Raw genomic sequence first — 18553 nt, forward strand, 5'->3', positions numbered from 1 at the left:
ACTTAACTTTTGGTAGGTATAATCAGAAATGTCATTCTATTTATACAGACACTTGACATGAGCATCATTTTTTTGTGCAACATGGAACTATAAGAAGTATCCCTATCTAAAGTGGAGTAGTATATGTTTTAGATGCAAGATGCGGGGCTGCTACTGATGGTAAAAGAAAGCAAGATATGTTCAAGCTAGATGCGCCATAAATCATGAAAGCTGAGGTCAGCTATTAAACATGTTAAATAGAAGCCCATTAGATACATTGAGGTGAGGTGAAATGGAGTTGAATTAGTCCGGACTGATGCCGATTTATAGTGCTAGCACACTGATATACAATGCCGCAGTGTAACATGAATACCCAACTCAGACAGCATACTGACTCCGAGCCGACCAGTCCTTGTTTAGCCCCTAATGCCGCGCGCCAGACAGCGTAACAACAAGTTCCATCTTTTAACGACTTTTGGTATGACGCGCCCGGGGATCGAACACCGGACCTTCCGCTCTCCGGGCGGCTGCTCTACCACTAGACCACGGAGGCGGTCCCGATACAATGAACAATATTCAGCACTACCCTGGCAGTCTGGACGGTCGTGGTTGCAGTGAAACCTCCTGGCCTAAATTTGACTTATTAACGAATTATTGATAGGTGTAATGTCCCCTAGTATATATCAGAGTGAGTGAGTATGGTTTTACGCCGCTTTTCACGCTATTCCTGAAATATCACGGCGGGGGTCACAGAAATAAGCTTCACTCATTGGGGAATCGAACCAGGCTCTTCGGCGTGACGAACGGTTGCTTTAACCACTAGGCTACCTCACCGCCCAGCTTTTATTAACTTTCAGTTAGCTTACATGACGATGGCATATGCTCCGCGAGATCGTACATGTTGACTATAACAATTCAACACCCTTAGTTGAGAGAAGAATGCGGGTATATATCTAACACTACTTGTTATAGAACATTGTATAATTGAAGTACTCAACACGGGGCGATCTATACACGATCTATAGTGAAGTACTTTGTGTAAGTGACCCGCATACATGTTGCATAGATACGTCAACTGAACGTGCAATGTTCCTGTCTTCCGAAGCACCGTAAAATATTCAGGCAAACAACAGGCCTTGTTTTTGAACTCGCGTCCCATGAACAATGTTTACGCTAATGAAGGCTGCAATTGTTGTCAAGGTAACGTAAATGATTAAAGCACAAGACACGTATGTTTAATGTGGGAGTACTAACACACGTGGACGTATTATTCAGACAAGACAAGGAGTTAGTAGGCATTGTACGGAGTGAATAGAGTATGATGCATTAAATGCAGTTGCATTATGCTAGCGAATTAACTGAACACAGCAAAGAAATAGTTCGGCTATATTCCATTGCAGGGATGTTGTTAGTAAATCTCCCTTCACAAGCACGGTCATTCTTAGCATTTAATTACAAATTTGCCAAATCTTAACATACATATCACATGCGTTTATAAACTGAAACATTTTGAAAACGCATATTCAAATTTTTGTAATATTGAAAAACTGGACACAATATGAAATGAAGTTGTCCTGTGTATTAAGCCATGACACAATCAAACACAACGTCTCTGTGACACGCAGTTATTATTCTTTGTCATGCGTGTAAATATTTGCTGAAAAAAATCGTTTTCTTGCCCTCCGAGTTAAGTTGATCATGCGTTTATTGTGTGATATAGATACTAGTATATAGATATATGTTATAGGCGAAGGGTGTGGGTATTTTGCTATGTAATATACTTGTCAGCATTAGTAATTCAATAGTGTTAGCACAGCAATATCACCTTTTGAGCACGAACCTACCCCTGTTAATGAAACGTATTGTGATTATCGGTTTTAATGCTGGTTAGTACATTGAGCTGTTTGCAAAACTACTACAATTAGTTACTGCAACAGAAGATGTGAGTACAAATGAATCCATTTTCATACGTGATGAGTCTTTCCAGCGAAACAGAGGGGACACAGGACCAGCGTACCTGAGAGAAGGCATAGAAACATTCAATACAGGCAGTGATGAACTCTTCATGACCATAGTGGCTTACACATCCAGAGCTGCAGATAAGCAGCGTATTTGCGTAAAATACCCGCTCCCCGCCCCCCCCCCCCCCCCCCCCCCCCCCCCCCCTCAAAAAAATAAAATAATAATAATAATTTTTTTTAAAATAAAAAAATATTCAAAACCCAATTACTTTCAATTAACATGCGTACAGAAATGCATGCATTAAATGAAAAACTTAAATGAATAAAAACAGCTCGCGTAAATACCCAATGAAGCTTTTTCTGTATGCGTACAAAGGACCTAATTTCCGAAACACAATAACGAGCTGATTAACTTTCCAAGTCAAGCCTATATATTTAGTTAACGGTTATATACATCTAAAACATTATGTCATTTTTTAAATCTTAAAATGTTCACTAATTTTGGGAAAACCCAATAGAGTGATGAATAGATGAGTGAAAAAATATTGGTCACCCGATGAAAAATGTAATAACTCAATTAAAATAGAAACCCGAGAGTAAAAACTCAATTGCTTAAAAAGTTATCTGGAGCTCTGCACATTTCACCAAGGCAAGGGAGTTAACTGATTATGCCTCGGGAAGATGTGGCTGAAAATAAACAACCTTCTAGGCTTATCTTCATTCCAAATTAGGAGCGGTTGGGTAGCCTAATGGTTAAAGCGTTCGCTCGTCACGCGAAAGGCGCGGTTCGATTCCCCACCTGGGTACAATGTGTGAAGCCCATTTCTGGTGTCACCTGCCGTGATATTGCTTGAATATTGCTAAATGGGGCTTAAAACCATACCCACTCATTCAAAAGTTATTTTTCACGCGAAGGAGTTAACGAATAATCCTCGATTATCCAGGTATTATGTCGCCATTCTATTCCTCTGACCCATTCGTTTCGGAAGTGACGTCAATATATTCAGCTCTCCTATCTCTAGCCCGGTACATAATTTCAGGTTTGATTAAACGCCTGTTTATAGCGCCGTGTCATTCGAAGCTTTGGTGATGAATGGGTCCGGGTCATCTATAATGACATGACATGACGTGACGTGACGTGACGTGCCATGACGTGACGTGACATGATATATGATATACGATACGATACGATACGATACGATATGATACACTGGATAATCGAGGGTACTGCAAGTTATGGCCTTGACCTGATCCCCCTATATGAGTAACAAAAATTCAGTTCATATCACGGCGGGAGAAACCAGAATAAACTTCACACCTTTCACCCATGTCTGGAATCGACCCAGAGCCAGCACATTCACCACTGGACTAACCACCTTCATCTCTCAGCTTGTGGACAGGCTGCTCAAGCTTGTCGTAAGTTTGTTCGCAAGTATTTAATTACTATATCGAAGTCTTACTATATCTAAAAGTTCTCCATGGTTCGATTATTTGTTTCAATATAGCATGTATCATATATCGTTGCCTTGTTGCTCTCCTGAATATGGTACCTGCCTTCAGTTAGATGTGAACGTGTCTCTTAGGCATGTTTCACACAAAAATACGAAACGTTTCAAAGGGTGAATAGTTATAGAATAAAGAAAGGACTTACCGTTTGGGCGTTTGTTGCGGTTTACATCCACTGACATCCGCCGCCGTTCCCGTGGCGGCCCATGGAAGGCATCCATCATTTCAAAGTCATCGCCGGCGTTGAATGTTGGTCGATGTTCGCTAAAATCGTCCATAGGTGCAAACTGACTCCTTACAGCACTAGTTCTCCTCGACTGGTCCGCGGCATCCATGGCTAGGGCCTTGGAGGCACACTGTTCGCAAAGTTCAGAAAGTTTGAGATCAACTTCAGCAAGATCAACAGTTGTTGTGCTGGAATTGTGTATCTCTGCGCTTACTAAGCTGTTAGAGTCACTATCCTCTCCAACGTCGGTTTTAAAGGTTGGGTTTGAATACGTAAAGCCATATTGAGTTGTCGCCCTTTGATCTGACGTCTCGTTATTTGTAATTCTGACATGGATGTCGCCATTTTCTTCTTTGTGTATAGAATTACCCAGCTCATTTAACTGTGCAGATGGCATAGAATTACACAGCTCACTTAGGCGGAGATTGTTTGTGAAGCACAGTGGGGCTCCGATTCTTGGTCGTTTGGCGGACAGAGTCAGACTGATATACTCCATGGCCAACTTCCGTTTCCGGCGGAAGCGCATATGATATCGGTAAAATGAAACACCGAGAAACATTATCATTGCAACGCCCATTAAAACCCCGGGGATCCACAGCAGTTTATCTTCGAGATCCTGGTTGGTATCTTGGGAGTGGGATACAGTCTCACTTGTCGACGTGGTGCTAAATGCCTTGGTGCTGAAGTTGGTCATGACCCTGGTAGACTCGAGAAAAGAGACAACATTATTCCCACTCGCACATTATCCGTCCATTATAGTTTCCTTTGTGGTGGGGTTGTCCCGACAACCACTGTCAGTATCACACTTATTCCCACTTATCCGTCCATTATAGTTTCCTTTGTGGTGGGGTTGTCCCGACAACCACTGTCAGTATCATCAGTTGTATGGATGCACCAGATATCGCCCTGTGTACATACTCCGTTCGTGTAAATTCGACCTAACACGTGTAGTGTGGACAACGAAACGCCCTCGTTAAAGGGGACACAGTTTATGTCACGATGAACATTTACACAGACACACACCCCACAAACACATTTAAGTCCCAGTGAGAATGTGCATGTAAAGGTTGCGAGAAGGGTAGAGCCAATTCAATATGTTCCTTCCTTTCAGGGCGTTCTTTCTCAAGTTTTCTTCGGCTTCGACTCCTGTGGGAGGACGGAAAACATTACGTTAAACATGTATGTATCGTCAAGCATTTGTGGTAGGACAACTGCAAACTTAATACGACATTTCTATCTCCAAGTCCATGAAATCCCGCATGCCACCTACCCCGACCGGGACACCACCCGTGACATTACGACATGAAACGCCATGACAACTGGAATATTGTTCGCTGTTCGAGTATTGGAACCGTCAGCCCTCATCACAACCAGATATCGCGACTCGGAAAAATGGCATTTCCAATAAATTTATTCAAGACGTTGAACCACAACTTTCGTTGTTCGAACCCGGGGCTTCGAAGTGACGCGCGAGCGCTTAAACATGGCTACAGACTCGTGAAGATCCGGGGTAGAATCTGTCTTCAGCTACCCTTGCTACACCATGGCGTCTATGTTTGTCGTAAGAGGTGACTGACGGGATCAGGTGGTCAGGCTTACTGAATCGGTTGATGCATGTCATCGAATCCCGATTGCGTGGATCGATGCTCATGATGTCAATCACTGGATTGTCTGGTCAAGACTTCATTATTTACAGACCGCCCTTATATAGCTGGAATTTTGCTGAGTGAGGCGTTAAACAACAAATCAACAAACAAATAACAGTCAGCTACATATGTTTCTGCCTACAGTGCACGTGGTTGATGCTCAAAGCGTTTTTCAAAAACTACACAACATCTCACTATTACTCAACTGCGGCGTCGGTTAACCAAATAGTGATCATCATCGTCACGGTAAAAGCCTGTTCAGTTCTAACATCACAGGAACTGTTTGCAAGGTCCCCATGTCTCCCTATCTATCGATCATTTACCATTCAGGTGATAGAGATAATTTATTCACGAGTATTTATTCGTATACAAAAGAGAAATTCAGGTGAGAGAGATCATTTATTCACGAGTATTTATTCGTATACAAAAGAGAAATCTAGTAGAAGTAGAATGTCCCGAAGGAGCATAAGAAATTGATGTGATCATGAACTGATTGTTAGTCGCAAGGAAAGCACAGCCGTAGTCCTTGGATATATGGTAGTCATATCAGTTGGGGAAAGAAACATGTGCAACATACTAGCTCCACAGGGAACCTGATTGGCTGTAATCTTATGAAACGCATCGGGTGCACTCAGCTTATACTGTTGATTAGATTGTATACCTCAGGCAGTGGTGACATTGCATTATTTTGCTGTCAAACGAATACTGAACAATCCCTCCACATACAGTTCGTACAGCATGCCAGCTGATTTAGAGAACAGCAAACAATTTGCTATCGAGCAACATGTATATATAGGGTCACGACTGCAGCCAGACTCCGATGTGTAATATGATAGTCACCTGAACTAGAGAAACTAGCGAATAAGCTCCAATGAATTAAATCCAATGCTGGCTGACATGTACATTACACACAACGTGATAACATACACTACACATCCTCTACACACAACTTTATAACGTCCGCATACACTACACATCCTCTACACACAACTTTATAACATCAGCATACACGACGGATCCTCTTCGTGCATATTTCATAACATCCTCTGCACACAACTTTAAAACGTCCACATAAACGACAGATCATCTACACACAACTTTAAAACATCCACATACACGACAGATCCTCTACACACAACTTTATAACGTCCGCATACACTACAGATCCTCTACACACAACTGTATAACGTCCGCATACACGACAGATCATCTACACACAACTGTATAACGTCCGCATACACTACAGATCCTCTACACACAACTTTATAACGTCCGCATACACTACAGATCATCTACACACAACTTTATAACGTCCGCATACACGACAGATCATCTACACACAACTGTATAACGTCCGCATACACTACAGATCATCTACACACAACTGTATAACATCCACATACACGACAGATCATCTACACACAACTGTATAACGTCCGCATACACTACAGATCCTCTACACACAACTTTATAACGTCCGCATACACGACAGATCATCTACACACAACTGTATAACATCCACATACACGACAGATCATCTACACACAACTGTATAACATCCACATACACGACAGATCATCTACACACAACTGTATAACGTCCGCGTACACGACAGATCATCTGCACACAACTGTATAACATCCACATACACGACAGATCATCTACACACAACTGTATAACATCCACATACACGACAGATCATCTACACACAACTTTATAACGTCCACATACACGGCAGATCATCTACACACAACTGTATAACATCCACATACACGACAGATCATCTACACACAACTGTATAACGTCTGCGTACACGACAGATCATCTGCACACAACTGTATAACATCCACATACACGACAGATCATCTACACACAACTTTATAACGTCCACATAAACGGCAGATCATCTACACACAACTGTATAACATCCACATACACGACAGATCATCTACACACAACTGTATAACATCCACATACACGGCAGATCATCTACACACAACTGTATAACATCCACATACACGACAGATCATCTACACACAACTGTATAACGTCTGCGTACACGACAGATCATCTGCACACAACTGTATAACATCCACATACACGACAGATCATCTACACACAACTTTATAACGTCCACATAAACGGCAGATCATCTACACACAACTGTATAACATCCACATACACGACAGATCATCTACACACAACTGTATAACATCCACATACACGGCAGATCATCTACACACAACTGTATAACATACACCACACAAACCTTACACACAACATTCACCGACACTACACATCCATCACATAACCTTATAACATCTGCATACACAACACATTTTCCACATACAACTTTACAACACCCAATACACATCCTCTACACACAACTTTATAACATCCGCATACACTACACATCCTCTACACACAACTTTATAACATCCACATACACTACACATCCTCTACACACAACTTTATAACATTCGCATACACTACGTATTCTCCCAACACAAGTTTCTGTAATTGACGAGAGTATGTACAATATTGACACTTGTATTCTTGAGCATATTAAAGTGTATTATGTATTTGTCTTCACTGAATTCTAAGTGCGTGACAATGACCGCAGGTACTTTTATTAATACATTCGCATTGATCATATAACACAGTAACCTTGGGAACAAAACCATCCATAGATTGACCGTAGTCCCTGCTAATGCGTTCATATACATTGATCCGACCTGGTTGTGGAGAAATCAAGACTGTGTGCTTCAATACCTTAAGTAAGGGGGCAGTTCGATGTTGGGTAAAAACCTTAATGCCTTGTTAGTTTTGCGACCACCCAAACACAAAGAAAGCCTAATTGTGGCAATGTTGACATCATCAAAGACATTTTCGGGTAGAAAGCATACAGATGAAAGTAAGCTTGCGTAAATGATATCTAAAATAGGCGTTGTTGGGCTACACTATTATATAAACCAACGCTAACGCCATCACCAACGTCAACACAAACGTCAATGTCAACGCCATCAACAACAACACCATCACAAGCGCCAACACCAACGTCAATGTCAACGGCATCCCCAACAACACTATCACCAACTCCAACGCCATCACCAACAACACCATCACAAGCGCCAACGCCAACGCCATCACCAACAACACCATCATAAGCGTCAACGCCAACGCCAACCACACCATCACTAACGCCAACGCCAACGCCATCACAAACAACACCAACACAATGCAAGGCAGGGGTTTTGAGTGGCATGTGCTTTTCTGCACTTCATTTGTTTTTACCCAACACAGAAGAGTTGTTGTATTGTCAGACTACACAAATGACGATAAAAACTGATACAGTCACTTGTTAACTTGAACAATAAAAAAACCCATGAAAAGTTCTGTCAAATAGAAACTAATGTAAAAGCATATTATTTATTTCCGGTCTTTCTTTGAAGATTTAAAGTGTACTTGAGGTTTAACCTAAAACAATTTACGCTATAAAAAAAAACATGAACATAACGCCGCATCAATTTTCCATTTATATGACGCCTGACAGTGTATATAATCGAGTCTGGACCAGACAATCCAGTGCTAGATATCATAAGCATCGATCTACGCAATTGGGATGCGACATGCATCAACCAAGTCAGCGAGCATGACCACCCTATCCCGTTAGTCGCCCCTTAAGACAAGCATGGGTTGCTGAAGACCAATTCTAACCAGGATCTTCAAGGTGGTAAATTATAGTGACATGTACGGGAAGTAAACAGTTTTGAAAGAGAACGAAATGTCGAGGTTTTCGGATTATTGTGTCCGGTGTGAAGAGTGTATAATCCGTTAATAAAAGAGACAAAACCCTTTCCATAATAAGATTAACAAATCTCTGCTAAAATCAGTCCATTGTCCATTGCATCATCCCATGCGTGGCACTTGTCACAAACACACACAAAGGCAAGTCAAGTGTTTACCTGAAAAAACATGGTAACACGCGGAACAAGTCAGAAAAGTAATTTCGGTTATCGATAAATTGTTACGATAGCAGTTTCTTTTGCCTATCGCTGTACATCAATACAAACTCATACAAATAACGTGTGCACACTTATTTATACAACATTATACTTAATAATAATATAACAATCTTGAATATGGTTTTGCGTCACTTTTAGAAATATTCCAGCAATATGACAGCGAGTACCCCTGAACTTCTCACATTGTACCCATCTGAGGCATCGAACCCGGGCCCGAACCCCAACGCTTTAACCATTTGGCTACCCCCACCTTCCCAGCCAAAACTGATAAGCCTCACCTTAATGCGATGAGTTAAATAATCTTAATTATTCATAATCCCTTTCTGAAGTTCAAATGTTTTCCAGATTTAAATAACCTGAAAGAACCCGATACGCACTATATTTGGTTACTTGAATCGGAAAATTGTGTACGTGCATAATAAAGCATGTTGATTACAATTTTTAAAATGGCATTTTATATCGATTTTCATAACAATATATAATTCTGGCACATGTGTTATGCATAGGGGATATTTTGTTTTGAGGTGGAACTACAGGAAAATACACCAATGTCTGGCAATGAAAGTAAGTGATTTATGTGCCCCCGAGACACCATGCCGCAGTAAATACCCAACTCAGACACATTTTCTGACCCGCAGCCGACCAGTCCATGTTTTATCGCCATAATACCGAACAGCTGACAGGGTAACAACAAGTACCATCTTTTCAACGCCTTTTTGTATAACGCTTCAGAGGATCGAAACACCGGTCTTCCGCTCTCCGGGCAGACGCTCTATCTACTAGACCACTGAGGCGATCTAGCGCAAATATCAGTTAGTCAGAATGAGGATTAACCTTTGACAAGTCACGTGGCATACTTGTTATGCTAGAATGTGAAGAGTGAGTGAGTGAGTGAGTGAGTGAGTATGGTTTTACGCCGCTTTTAGCAATATTCCAGCAATATCACGGTGGGGAACACCAGAAATGGGCTTCACACATTGTACCCATGTCGGGAATCGAACACGGGTCTTCGGCGTGACGAGCCAACGCTTTAGCCACTAGGCTACCCGACCGCCCCAGAATGTGAAGAGAATAACAACTCTAGCAGGACATTATAAAAAGGACCTGATATAATTCCCGTATTAAAGGTAGACATCGAACGCTCATTTCAAACGCTGCCTAATCTCAAAACGAGGCTTACCTTGGTGGACTATTTGTAGTTTTCTACTCGTAAGTCCGTGTATGGTGTAAGTTATAACCCTGGTGTCAAAATGGGAATGCTATTGCAACCGGAGACCATATCGGTGTGTGGTCACTGTTGTAACGTATGTAGGTCACGTGGTAGTTTAGGTCCTGCGGCCTAAGGCAATCGATGGATACCTTCAATTAAGGGAATTATCAGGGTAAGCAATTGTTATCTTTCAGGTTTTTGTTGAACCCCGACGTATGTTTAATCATACGGTGCATATAGCCCATCTTCCCGAGGCAAGGGAGTTAACTGACGATAAAAGTCCAGTTTCAACCCTTGCCAATCTAGGCTGGAGTTATGTTTTGGCTGGACTAACGAGTCTATACGTAGTCCAATCAAAATCGCGGAACGAAATCGACATTCGGTTCATAAACAACATGGCGACTGCCGTACAGATTTCGGTCTATTGCAGGATTTGCAGAGCATGAGTACCTTCAAATGGGCGTCGACAGATGTTTCCAAATCCTTTCATGTTTTTAATCAAGGTGCTCAAGAGATATGATGTACTTCGCGAGGTAAGACTAACTTCTTCTTTTTTTTAAATCTTAATTATCGATCAGATTTTCTTGACTGGGTGCCGCTATTTTGTTTGAATCAAGTGCAAGTGATATGAGAGGTGGAATCCGATTGGTCAGGAGGAGGGACATAGAAGGGACATAACCCGTAATCGCCACTGGTGGCGCAACGATCGAATCCAGAAATTGCACTCGAGTTCGGCAAGGGTGGAAACTGGACTTTTACAGTCAGTTAACTCCCTTGCCTCGGGAAGATGCATATAGCCATTTACCAAAAATAGTTGTGACATTAATATGGATAGAATATTTCTACTACTACTCGTCCATCTAGGGTTGGAATATCCAACAATAATACGATCAATACCCAACGAAGTCACTTCATGTAAAAACGTTTAGTAACACAGGAACGAGTCATCAAGTATCGCATTGAAGCCCCAATGTCCTTGTTATTGCGTCACGCAACTTCGCGTTCAGGATATCGATAAAATAAAGGACGCCGCAACTCGGAAGGAAGCGGTTTGTTGAAAGAACCTCAAACATCGATAGACCAGTTAGTCAACCGCAATGATCAATTCAAAGTGCATAATCTGGATCGATAATGCACAGATTGGTTGTCAGAATAGGAACATGATGACTGTGTTAAACTGACAGTAACTACAAGTCAACAACGAACGAGAGAACATATATATATGTATGTGAAAATCATTCAATTAGAAAATGTCATTGTGTTTTTTTAATTCTATTCCAACCACCTGTTGCACTGGCTGTGTTTGTGTTGTATACATTATCATAGGTTTCAGAATCTAGGGCATTTTATTTATTTGTAAAATGCAAGTTTTTTAATCCTTGATTTATAAACAGCGCGTGTATGATAAAATAGTCATGAAGCACGTTTGTTATCGATTTTGCAAACACAAACGAACAGTTTTGTTGATTTATCATAACTGAAGTGGCACGTGGTCCGGTGAGTGAGTGAGTTCGGTTTTACGCCGCTTTTTAGCAATATTCCAGCGATTACACGGTGGGGGACACCAGAAATGGGCTTCAGACATTGTACCCATGTCGGTAATCGAACCCGGGTCTTCGGCGTGACGAGCTAACGCTTTAACCACTAGGCTACCCGACCGCCCCCGTGGTCCGGTGAAGTTAAGGTCGGTCGCGGAGAGTTCTTGGATGGGTGACCGCGTTTCGGCAGCTGGGCTCCTCAGAGTCTCTAGGGCTTCGGTTCCGCCCCAGAGCACATGCAACACATGTGGCGTCTCTTTGGGCAAGTGACATTTCCAACAGGGAATGTGGCTTAATTGATAGACATATACTTATACTTATAGACATATAGAAGTTGGAAATGTGCCTCTGTTCACCAAGCAGTGAATGGGTACCCGGTAGGATGAGATGGCAATGTCGTTGTTAACCTCCTAGCGCCTAACAGGCAGTTTGGGTTGTATACTCCCCAGGGAGATGAGAATTATAAGTGCACATTGATCCAGTGAACGGAGTAATAAAAGAGCTTCGAGCATGCTTCTGGGTGTTGTGGAAACATGCGCAATATAAATAGCCTATTATTATAACTCTAAAACTTTAAAGCAGAACCACGGCCATGGAACCGTGACGTTATCATCAATCTTTGTGTATTGATGTTATTTGTATATTGCGGTTGCCCGCCGAGATTCAAGTACCAACACAAGCAACTAAATAAGGGCCAGTTATCCCTTCGCAATGTGTAACCTTCAGAATTGTACCCTGGTCGCCACTCATTCACGTACCTTCATTTCCTGGTTTGCCTGTCACAGACCCGGTTATATACAGAATGACGTCATATAATGAGATGGGGGTGATATGGGTTTAACGCCACGTTCAAGATTATTGCAATTATAGCTACGTGCATGCACATATGTGCGTGTGCGTGTGCGTGTGTGTGTATGTCTGCTTGAACTAGCCGTGACTTTTATAATGCTAGCCCATTGAGATAACATGCCGCAGTTTAACATGGATACCTCATTTAAACACAGTATACTGTCTTTCTTTATCCCTTTAATGCCGAGCGGCAGGCAGGATAACAACAAGTACCATTATGTTAACGTATGTTGGCATGGCCGGGGATCGAACCACCGCCATTGCGCACCCCGGCAGGCGCACTATTTACTACAGCATGGAGGCTGTATGACCTAGCTGTTAATATTTTATATAGTATTAGGAATATTATAACCACTCTAAGCAAACGTTGACCTTGAAATGAACTGTTAAAGTCCTCCGTTGACAAGCTCAAATATTTGATGAAAACGTTTTATCGCAAGCTCTTATCGTCATTATGTAAACACTTAAGGCTCTGGTGCCGCCATGGTTACTATGAGAGTTCGCGAACATTGATTCGAGAGCTTTGAAGAAAGCCCAGGTCTTTGTTTAACGTGATGAAAATATTGCTGCAACTGCCACTCATTCAATTTTGTAGCCAATTCGATCAATTCGAGTTTGTCGGTAAGGATTCGATAATTGTTCGGGTATTATGTGAAGAGAATAGGCCCTAGCAATATTGTATGAATTATGAAAGCGTCGTTGATATTCATTGCATGTTTTAGCATCTGATTTATATAGTCATTCAATGAAAACTATAGTTCCTATACTGAACCACCCTTCTCTGTGAGTGAGTGAGTGAGTATGGTATTACGCCGCTTTTAGCAATATTCCAGCAATTACACGGCGGGGGACACCAGAAATGGGCTTCACACATTGTACCCATGTCGGGAATCGAGCCCGGGTCTTCGGCGTGACGAGCTAACGCTTTAACCACTAGGCTACCCGACCGCCTCCTTCTCTGTCTCCATATGCGGTCATATCTTATATATCGACACGTCGATTCGTTTACGTTGTCTTACGTAAACGCTTATTATTTGACGTAATGGTCCAGAAACGTGTTTCATCCATAATTATTCGCTGTATTAATGATCTTGGTTATCTCTGCTCACTGATCGGTACCTAGAAGGGTAGACCACATGGAAGTGCCTGCTCGGTTGTACCACGATAACGTTATGACATGTAGTGAGTGAGTGAGTTGGGTTTAACGCCGCTTTTAACAGTATTCAAGTTATATCGCGGCGTGTCAGCTTAATGTTGGAGGAAAGCCCGAAGTGATGCAGGTCTCAGACGTTTACCACTTCGGTGAAACCCACGAGCACGGGTATGGTGCTGACAAACCTAGAAACATAATCAGGGCGAACCGGGATTCGAACCCCCAATCATAGGTTTCTGGTGTGCCCAAGGGACGCAACTCTGCACGGCGAATCGCGGCGCCTTAGACGACTGGGCCACCCGTGCCCCCTATGACATGTAGACACCAAGGGCTGGAGCTGCTGGAATTTTATTCGACGTCTAGGGAAAGTTAACTATTGGAAAGTTGACGTCAACCATCTTGTCATATAGTCCATATAGTCCAGTTTTTGTCACTCTGAATCCTGATGCATAGATCTAAATATGACACAGAAGACGCGGTCTCACTGGTCTCCTTTATTCCTAGTTCAGGTGGGTAAATCAGTGGAAAGGAAACTGGCTCTTTGATGGTTATTGGACGATTTCAGATCCCAGTGAAGATCCGGGGTAGAACAGGTCTTTAGCAACCCATGCAGGCTCGCTGACTTGGTTGATGCATGTCATCGATCCCAATTTCGCGGATCGATGTTCATGATATCAATCACCGGATTGTCTGGTCCAAACTCCATTATTTACAGACCGCCGTCACATAGCTGGAATGTTGCTGAGTGCGGCGTAAAACAACAAACCAACCGACCAACCACCCCTTAGTATTTAATTAAAATTCTTGGCCAAATTACCTAGTTTTGACTTTGCCAATCCGGGCAGAAATTCCGATCATTATGCATGAAGAAACAGATGAGCAAGAAGGGGGGCACAATGGTGCCTCTGGGGATGCCTACTTCTTGCCTAAATGTCTCATCCAAAACTGTAACGTAGATGTTATCAATGAGGAAGTCCCACATTTCACATATTTATATCTCAGCAAACCACAGATGGCATTTGCTTCTTTTTTTTAAATTCTCCTGAACCCCTTAAGATAGGTATATGCATGTGACTATATCTATGGCCACCACGTTTAGCAACAAATTTCATATGGATCAAGAAATGAAGTTTTTCCTTAAGTGTGTCATGTGGGATAGTGATGTACAAAGTTGAAAAATCAAATATTTTGATATAGCTTGGTTCTTTTCCGAATCTAAACCACACAATGTAAACAGCTATACTAGCAACCAGTCCTCGAAATACATTTGTGTAGAAGTTTAAAAGGCAAATACTTCTATAAAGGAAAACTCGAGTATTCAGGAACCCTAAGTCTCTAAATTTCCTGGAGCTGAAAAGGGATGAGTGTGGGGGAGGGAGGGAGTGAGTATGGTTTTACGCCGCTTTTAGCACTATTTCAGCATTATCACCAGAAATGGGCTTCATACATTGTACCCATGCGGGGAATCGAACCCGGTCTTCGGCGTGACGAGCGAACGTTTTTACCACCAGGCTACCCCAAAGCCCATATGAGTGTGCGCTGCTAGAGGTAAAGGATGAGTAATGGCTGCTAGAGCGCTAAGGTGGGGCGAGTCAATTAAAACAAATGATTGTTTGTTTTTCTATATGTGTGTGTGTGTGTGTGTGTGAGTGAGTGAGTGAGTGAGTGAGTGAGTGAGTGAGTGAGTGAGTGAGTGAGTGAGTGAGAGTGTGAGTGTGTGTGTGTGAGTGTGTGTGTGAGTGAGTGAGTGAGTGAGTGTGTGTGTGTGTGTGTGTGTGTGTGTGTGTGTGTGTGTGTGTGTGTGTGTGTGTGTGTGTGTGTGTGTGTGTGTGTGTGTGTGTGTGTGTGTGTCCGTAAGAGATACCAGCAAGCATGCAACAGTAAAACTGTAAAAGTATTATAAGCCTTGAGGCCCAATATGCAAATTGGCGGAACGAAATACAAGCTGTTATTTTCCTAAATACCGGCTGTTTTCTAGCCAGTGCTGTCTGTAGATCCGATCGCCGCGTTATATTTGTTGTACAGCGGATATAACACCGACATCATGTCATCGACAACGTTTATCAGACTGATATATGTGTATAAGATATTTCGATCTTACCACATGAAATCTAAAAATATTTGTTTGCTGAGAATAGTTTGCATTACGTAAATAGTCTCTTCGATTTTTGATAAATGTTTCGTAACATAACAAGTTTATCAATAATGGCATTTTGGGGGTATTTATAAATATGGTAAAATCATCGATTATACTCTGATATTGACATAAAAAATATAGCTAGCGGCGTTTGTCACAATATATACTGAACAAAAGAGTTATGGATGATGAATATTTTGGGGGATATGTTTTAAAGTGAAGACGGAGCACACAATTTCAGTAAAAAATACCCAACATATTCATGATCTCTTATTTTTTTTTGGTTCAGTATAAACACCCCAATTTTTATAATATTTAACAAAAAATGAGGGGCAAGTGAAACTGTACCTCTCAGTTGATTTTGTTATATGTTTTATATGGTTTTAGTTTTTTAATATAATTTGATTTAAAACTTTAACTTCGCGGTTATCTGTGTAAAACTCTTCGGTAGGGTAGGGTAGGGCAGGCATACACAGAGAAAGTTTACACTATAACGTACAGGAGTGAAGAATAAATACACATACCAAGACACGCTAAGCAATCTGATGTTGTGGATTATTCTATTTAAGCCTTGTTAACTAATGGGAGGATACTCGAGAGAGGGGGGAGCGAGGAGAGAGGAGGTGGGGAGAAGAGCGGAGAGAAGAGAGTGGGAGGGGGATAGGAAAAAAGAAGTTAGAGGGGGGTGGAGAAGTGAGAGCGAGAGTGAGAGGGAGAGAGGGGAGATGGGTGAGTGGGGTGGGTGGGGGGGGGGGGGGGGGGGGAGTGATAGTAAAGGAGGGATAGAGACAGGGGGTGAGAAGAGAAGGGGGAGGGCGAGAGAGAGCGGGGAGGGAGAGGGAGAGAGAAGAGAGAGTAAGAGGGAGAGAGAGGGGTGGATGAGTGGGGGAGGAGAGTGAAAGTAAAGGAGGGAGAGAGACAGGGGTGAGAAGAGAAGCGAGAGAGAGCGGGGAAGGAGAGTAAGGGAGAGAGGGTGTGTGGGGAGGGGGAGAGAGAAGAGAGAGTAATGGAGGGAGAGAGAGCGGGATAAGAAGAGAAGGGAGAGAAGGAGAGCGGGGAGGAAGAGAGAAGACAGAGAGTAAGAGGGAGAGAGACGGAGCTGAGAGTAAGGGAGAGAGTGTGTGGGGAGGGGGAGAGAGAAGAGAGAGAGAAAGGTAGGGAGGGAGAGAGGGGAATAAGAAGAGAAGGGAGAGAGGGAGAGTGGGGAGGGGAGAGAGAAGAAAGAGAGTAAGGGGAGTAAGGGGGAGAGAGGGAGGGGGGAGAAGAGAAGGGAGAAAATAAGGAGAGCGAGAGAGGGAGAGAGAAATATCATGTGAGAGTCATGTTAAAGGTTCTTTTAACAGTTAAACACTATGGTCTGATGTCTCTAAATAAACACACACACACACACACACACACACACACACACACACACACACACACACACACACACACACACACACACACACACACACACACACACACACACACACTCACACACATACACATACACACATACATACATACATGCATGCATACATACATACATATATATAAACAAAACTGACTCAAATCTTTGATGTAAAACCGAAAAAGGCCATTATCAAAACACATTAACGTACATTATTACAAACTATCAATAGTGTATAGTATTATTATATAGTATAATTGCGTCAACTGCCATATTCTAGAGTATAATTTAACACGATGAATTAAAGTGCATTTTTAACGCGTGCATAGGAATGTCATACATATCTACGCCGTGAACTGAAACGTCACCATATAACTATATCACACGACAGTATGATACAAAACAGCATGAACAGTACTCTCCTATCGATCATAATGCAGTAGCACAAGACTGGGTTTACACATGTCGAATACCACCTACCTTCAAAAGTCAATATCCACATGGAAAACTGGAACAGCATCTATATCACTCCGACGTATCCAACTCCCAACTTGAAATACCTGCCGTCACGGGAAGGCGTCTTTCGGGGTCTTAGTCGTCAGTTACGAAAAGGTGTCGGGACCTTGGTAATCCAAGCATATCGATAAAACCTGATTGCAAACAACCATTGTCAGTTGCCTGGTGTCACTACACAATGCTCGTCTGGTTGTATTGGGTGTGTTATGCACAGACGGCGCGGCATATTGACGGGTTCTATAACACGACTTGAGTACATGCTTATGATTGAATCGTAATCGTACATTGGACTCGAGGCAGATATTGCTAATGGTCATGGAAAAGGGTTTGTCGTTTATATTTGCATTAGAGTAAGAAGGTGAGGTGAAATGGGGTTTAACGTCGCGTCCAAGATTATTGCACTTATATAGCGACGTG

At 42.3% G+C, this 18553-nt stretch overlaps 1 protein-coding gene across 2 annotated transcripts; it reads right to left on the reverse strand.

Annotated features, from left to right (window-relative positions):
- Nucleotides 1-434: 434 nt before the first annotated feature.
- LOC124135904 lies at nucleotides 435-18339 on the reverse strand. Of its 2 annotated transcripts, none has more exons than XM_046501576.2 (3): nucleotides 18101-18339; nucleotides 3592-4818; nucleotides 435-1996 (listed from the first exon to the last, which is right to left on the reverse strand). In XM_046501576.2, exons 2-3 carry the CDS (start codon nucleotides 4364-4366, stop codon nucleotides 1944-1946), a joined length of 828 nt encoding a protein of 275 aa, XP_046357532.2. In that variant the 5' UTR covers nucleotides 4367-4818; nucleotides 18101-18339; the 3' UTR covers nucleotides 435-1943. The 2 variants fall into 2 exon arrangements, with proteins under 2 accessions (XP_046357532.2, XP_048238385.1); XM_048382428.1 differs by lacking the exon at nucleotides 18101-18339 and having other exon boundaries at nucleotides 3592-4397; nucleotides 4479-4534.
- Nucleotides 18340-18553: the final 214 nt, after the last annotated feature.

The sequence above is a fragment of the Haliotis rufescens genome, unplaced genomic scaffold, assembly GCF_023055435.1.
Source record: "Haliotis rufescens isolate VD_foot unplaced genomic scaffold, xgHalRufe1.0.p SCAF_4, whole genome shotgun sequence".
In the NCBI taxonomy this organism is placed as follows: domain Eukaryota; kingdom Metazoa; phylum Mollusca; class Gastropoda; order Lepetellida; family Haliotidae; genus Haliotis; species Haliotis rufescens.

What these genes read in the sequence shown, in the direction of transcription:
- LOC124135904 (XM_046501576.2), bottom strand. Translation starts at nt 4,366, where the DNA reads ATGACCAACTTCAGCACCAAGGCATTTAGCACCACGTCGACAAGTGAG. An exon ending in CCGCAACAAACGCCCAAACG is followed by an intron (nt 1,997 to 3,591) that starts GTAAGTCCTTTC and finishes GCCTTCTCTCAG; the next exon opens with GTACGCTGGTCCTGTGTCCC.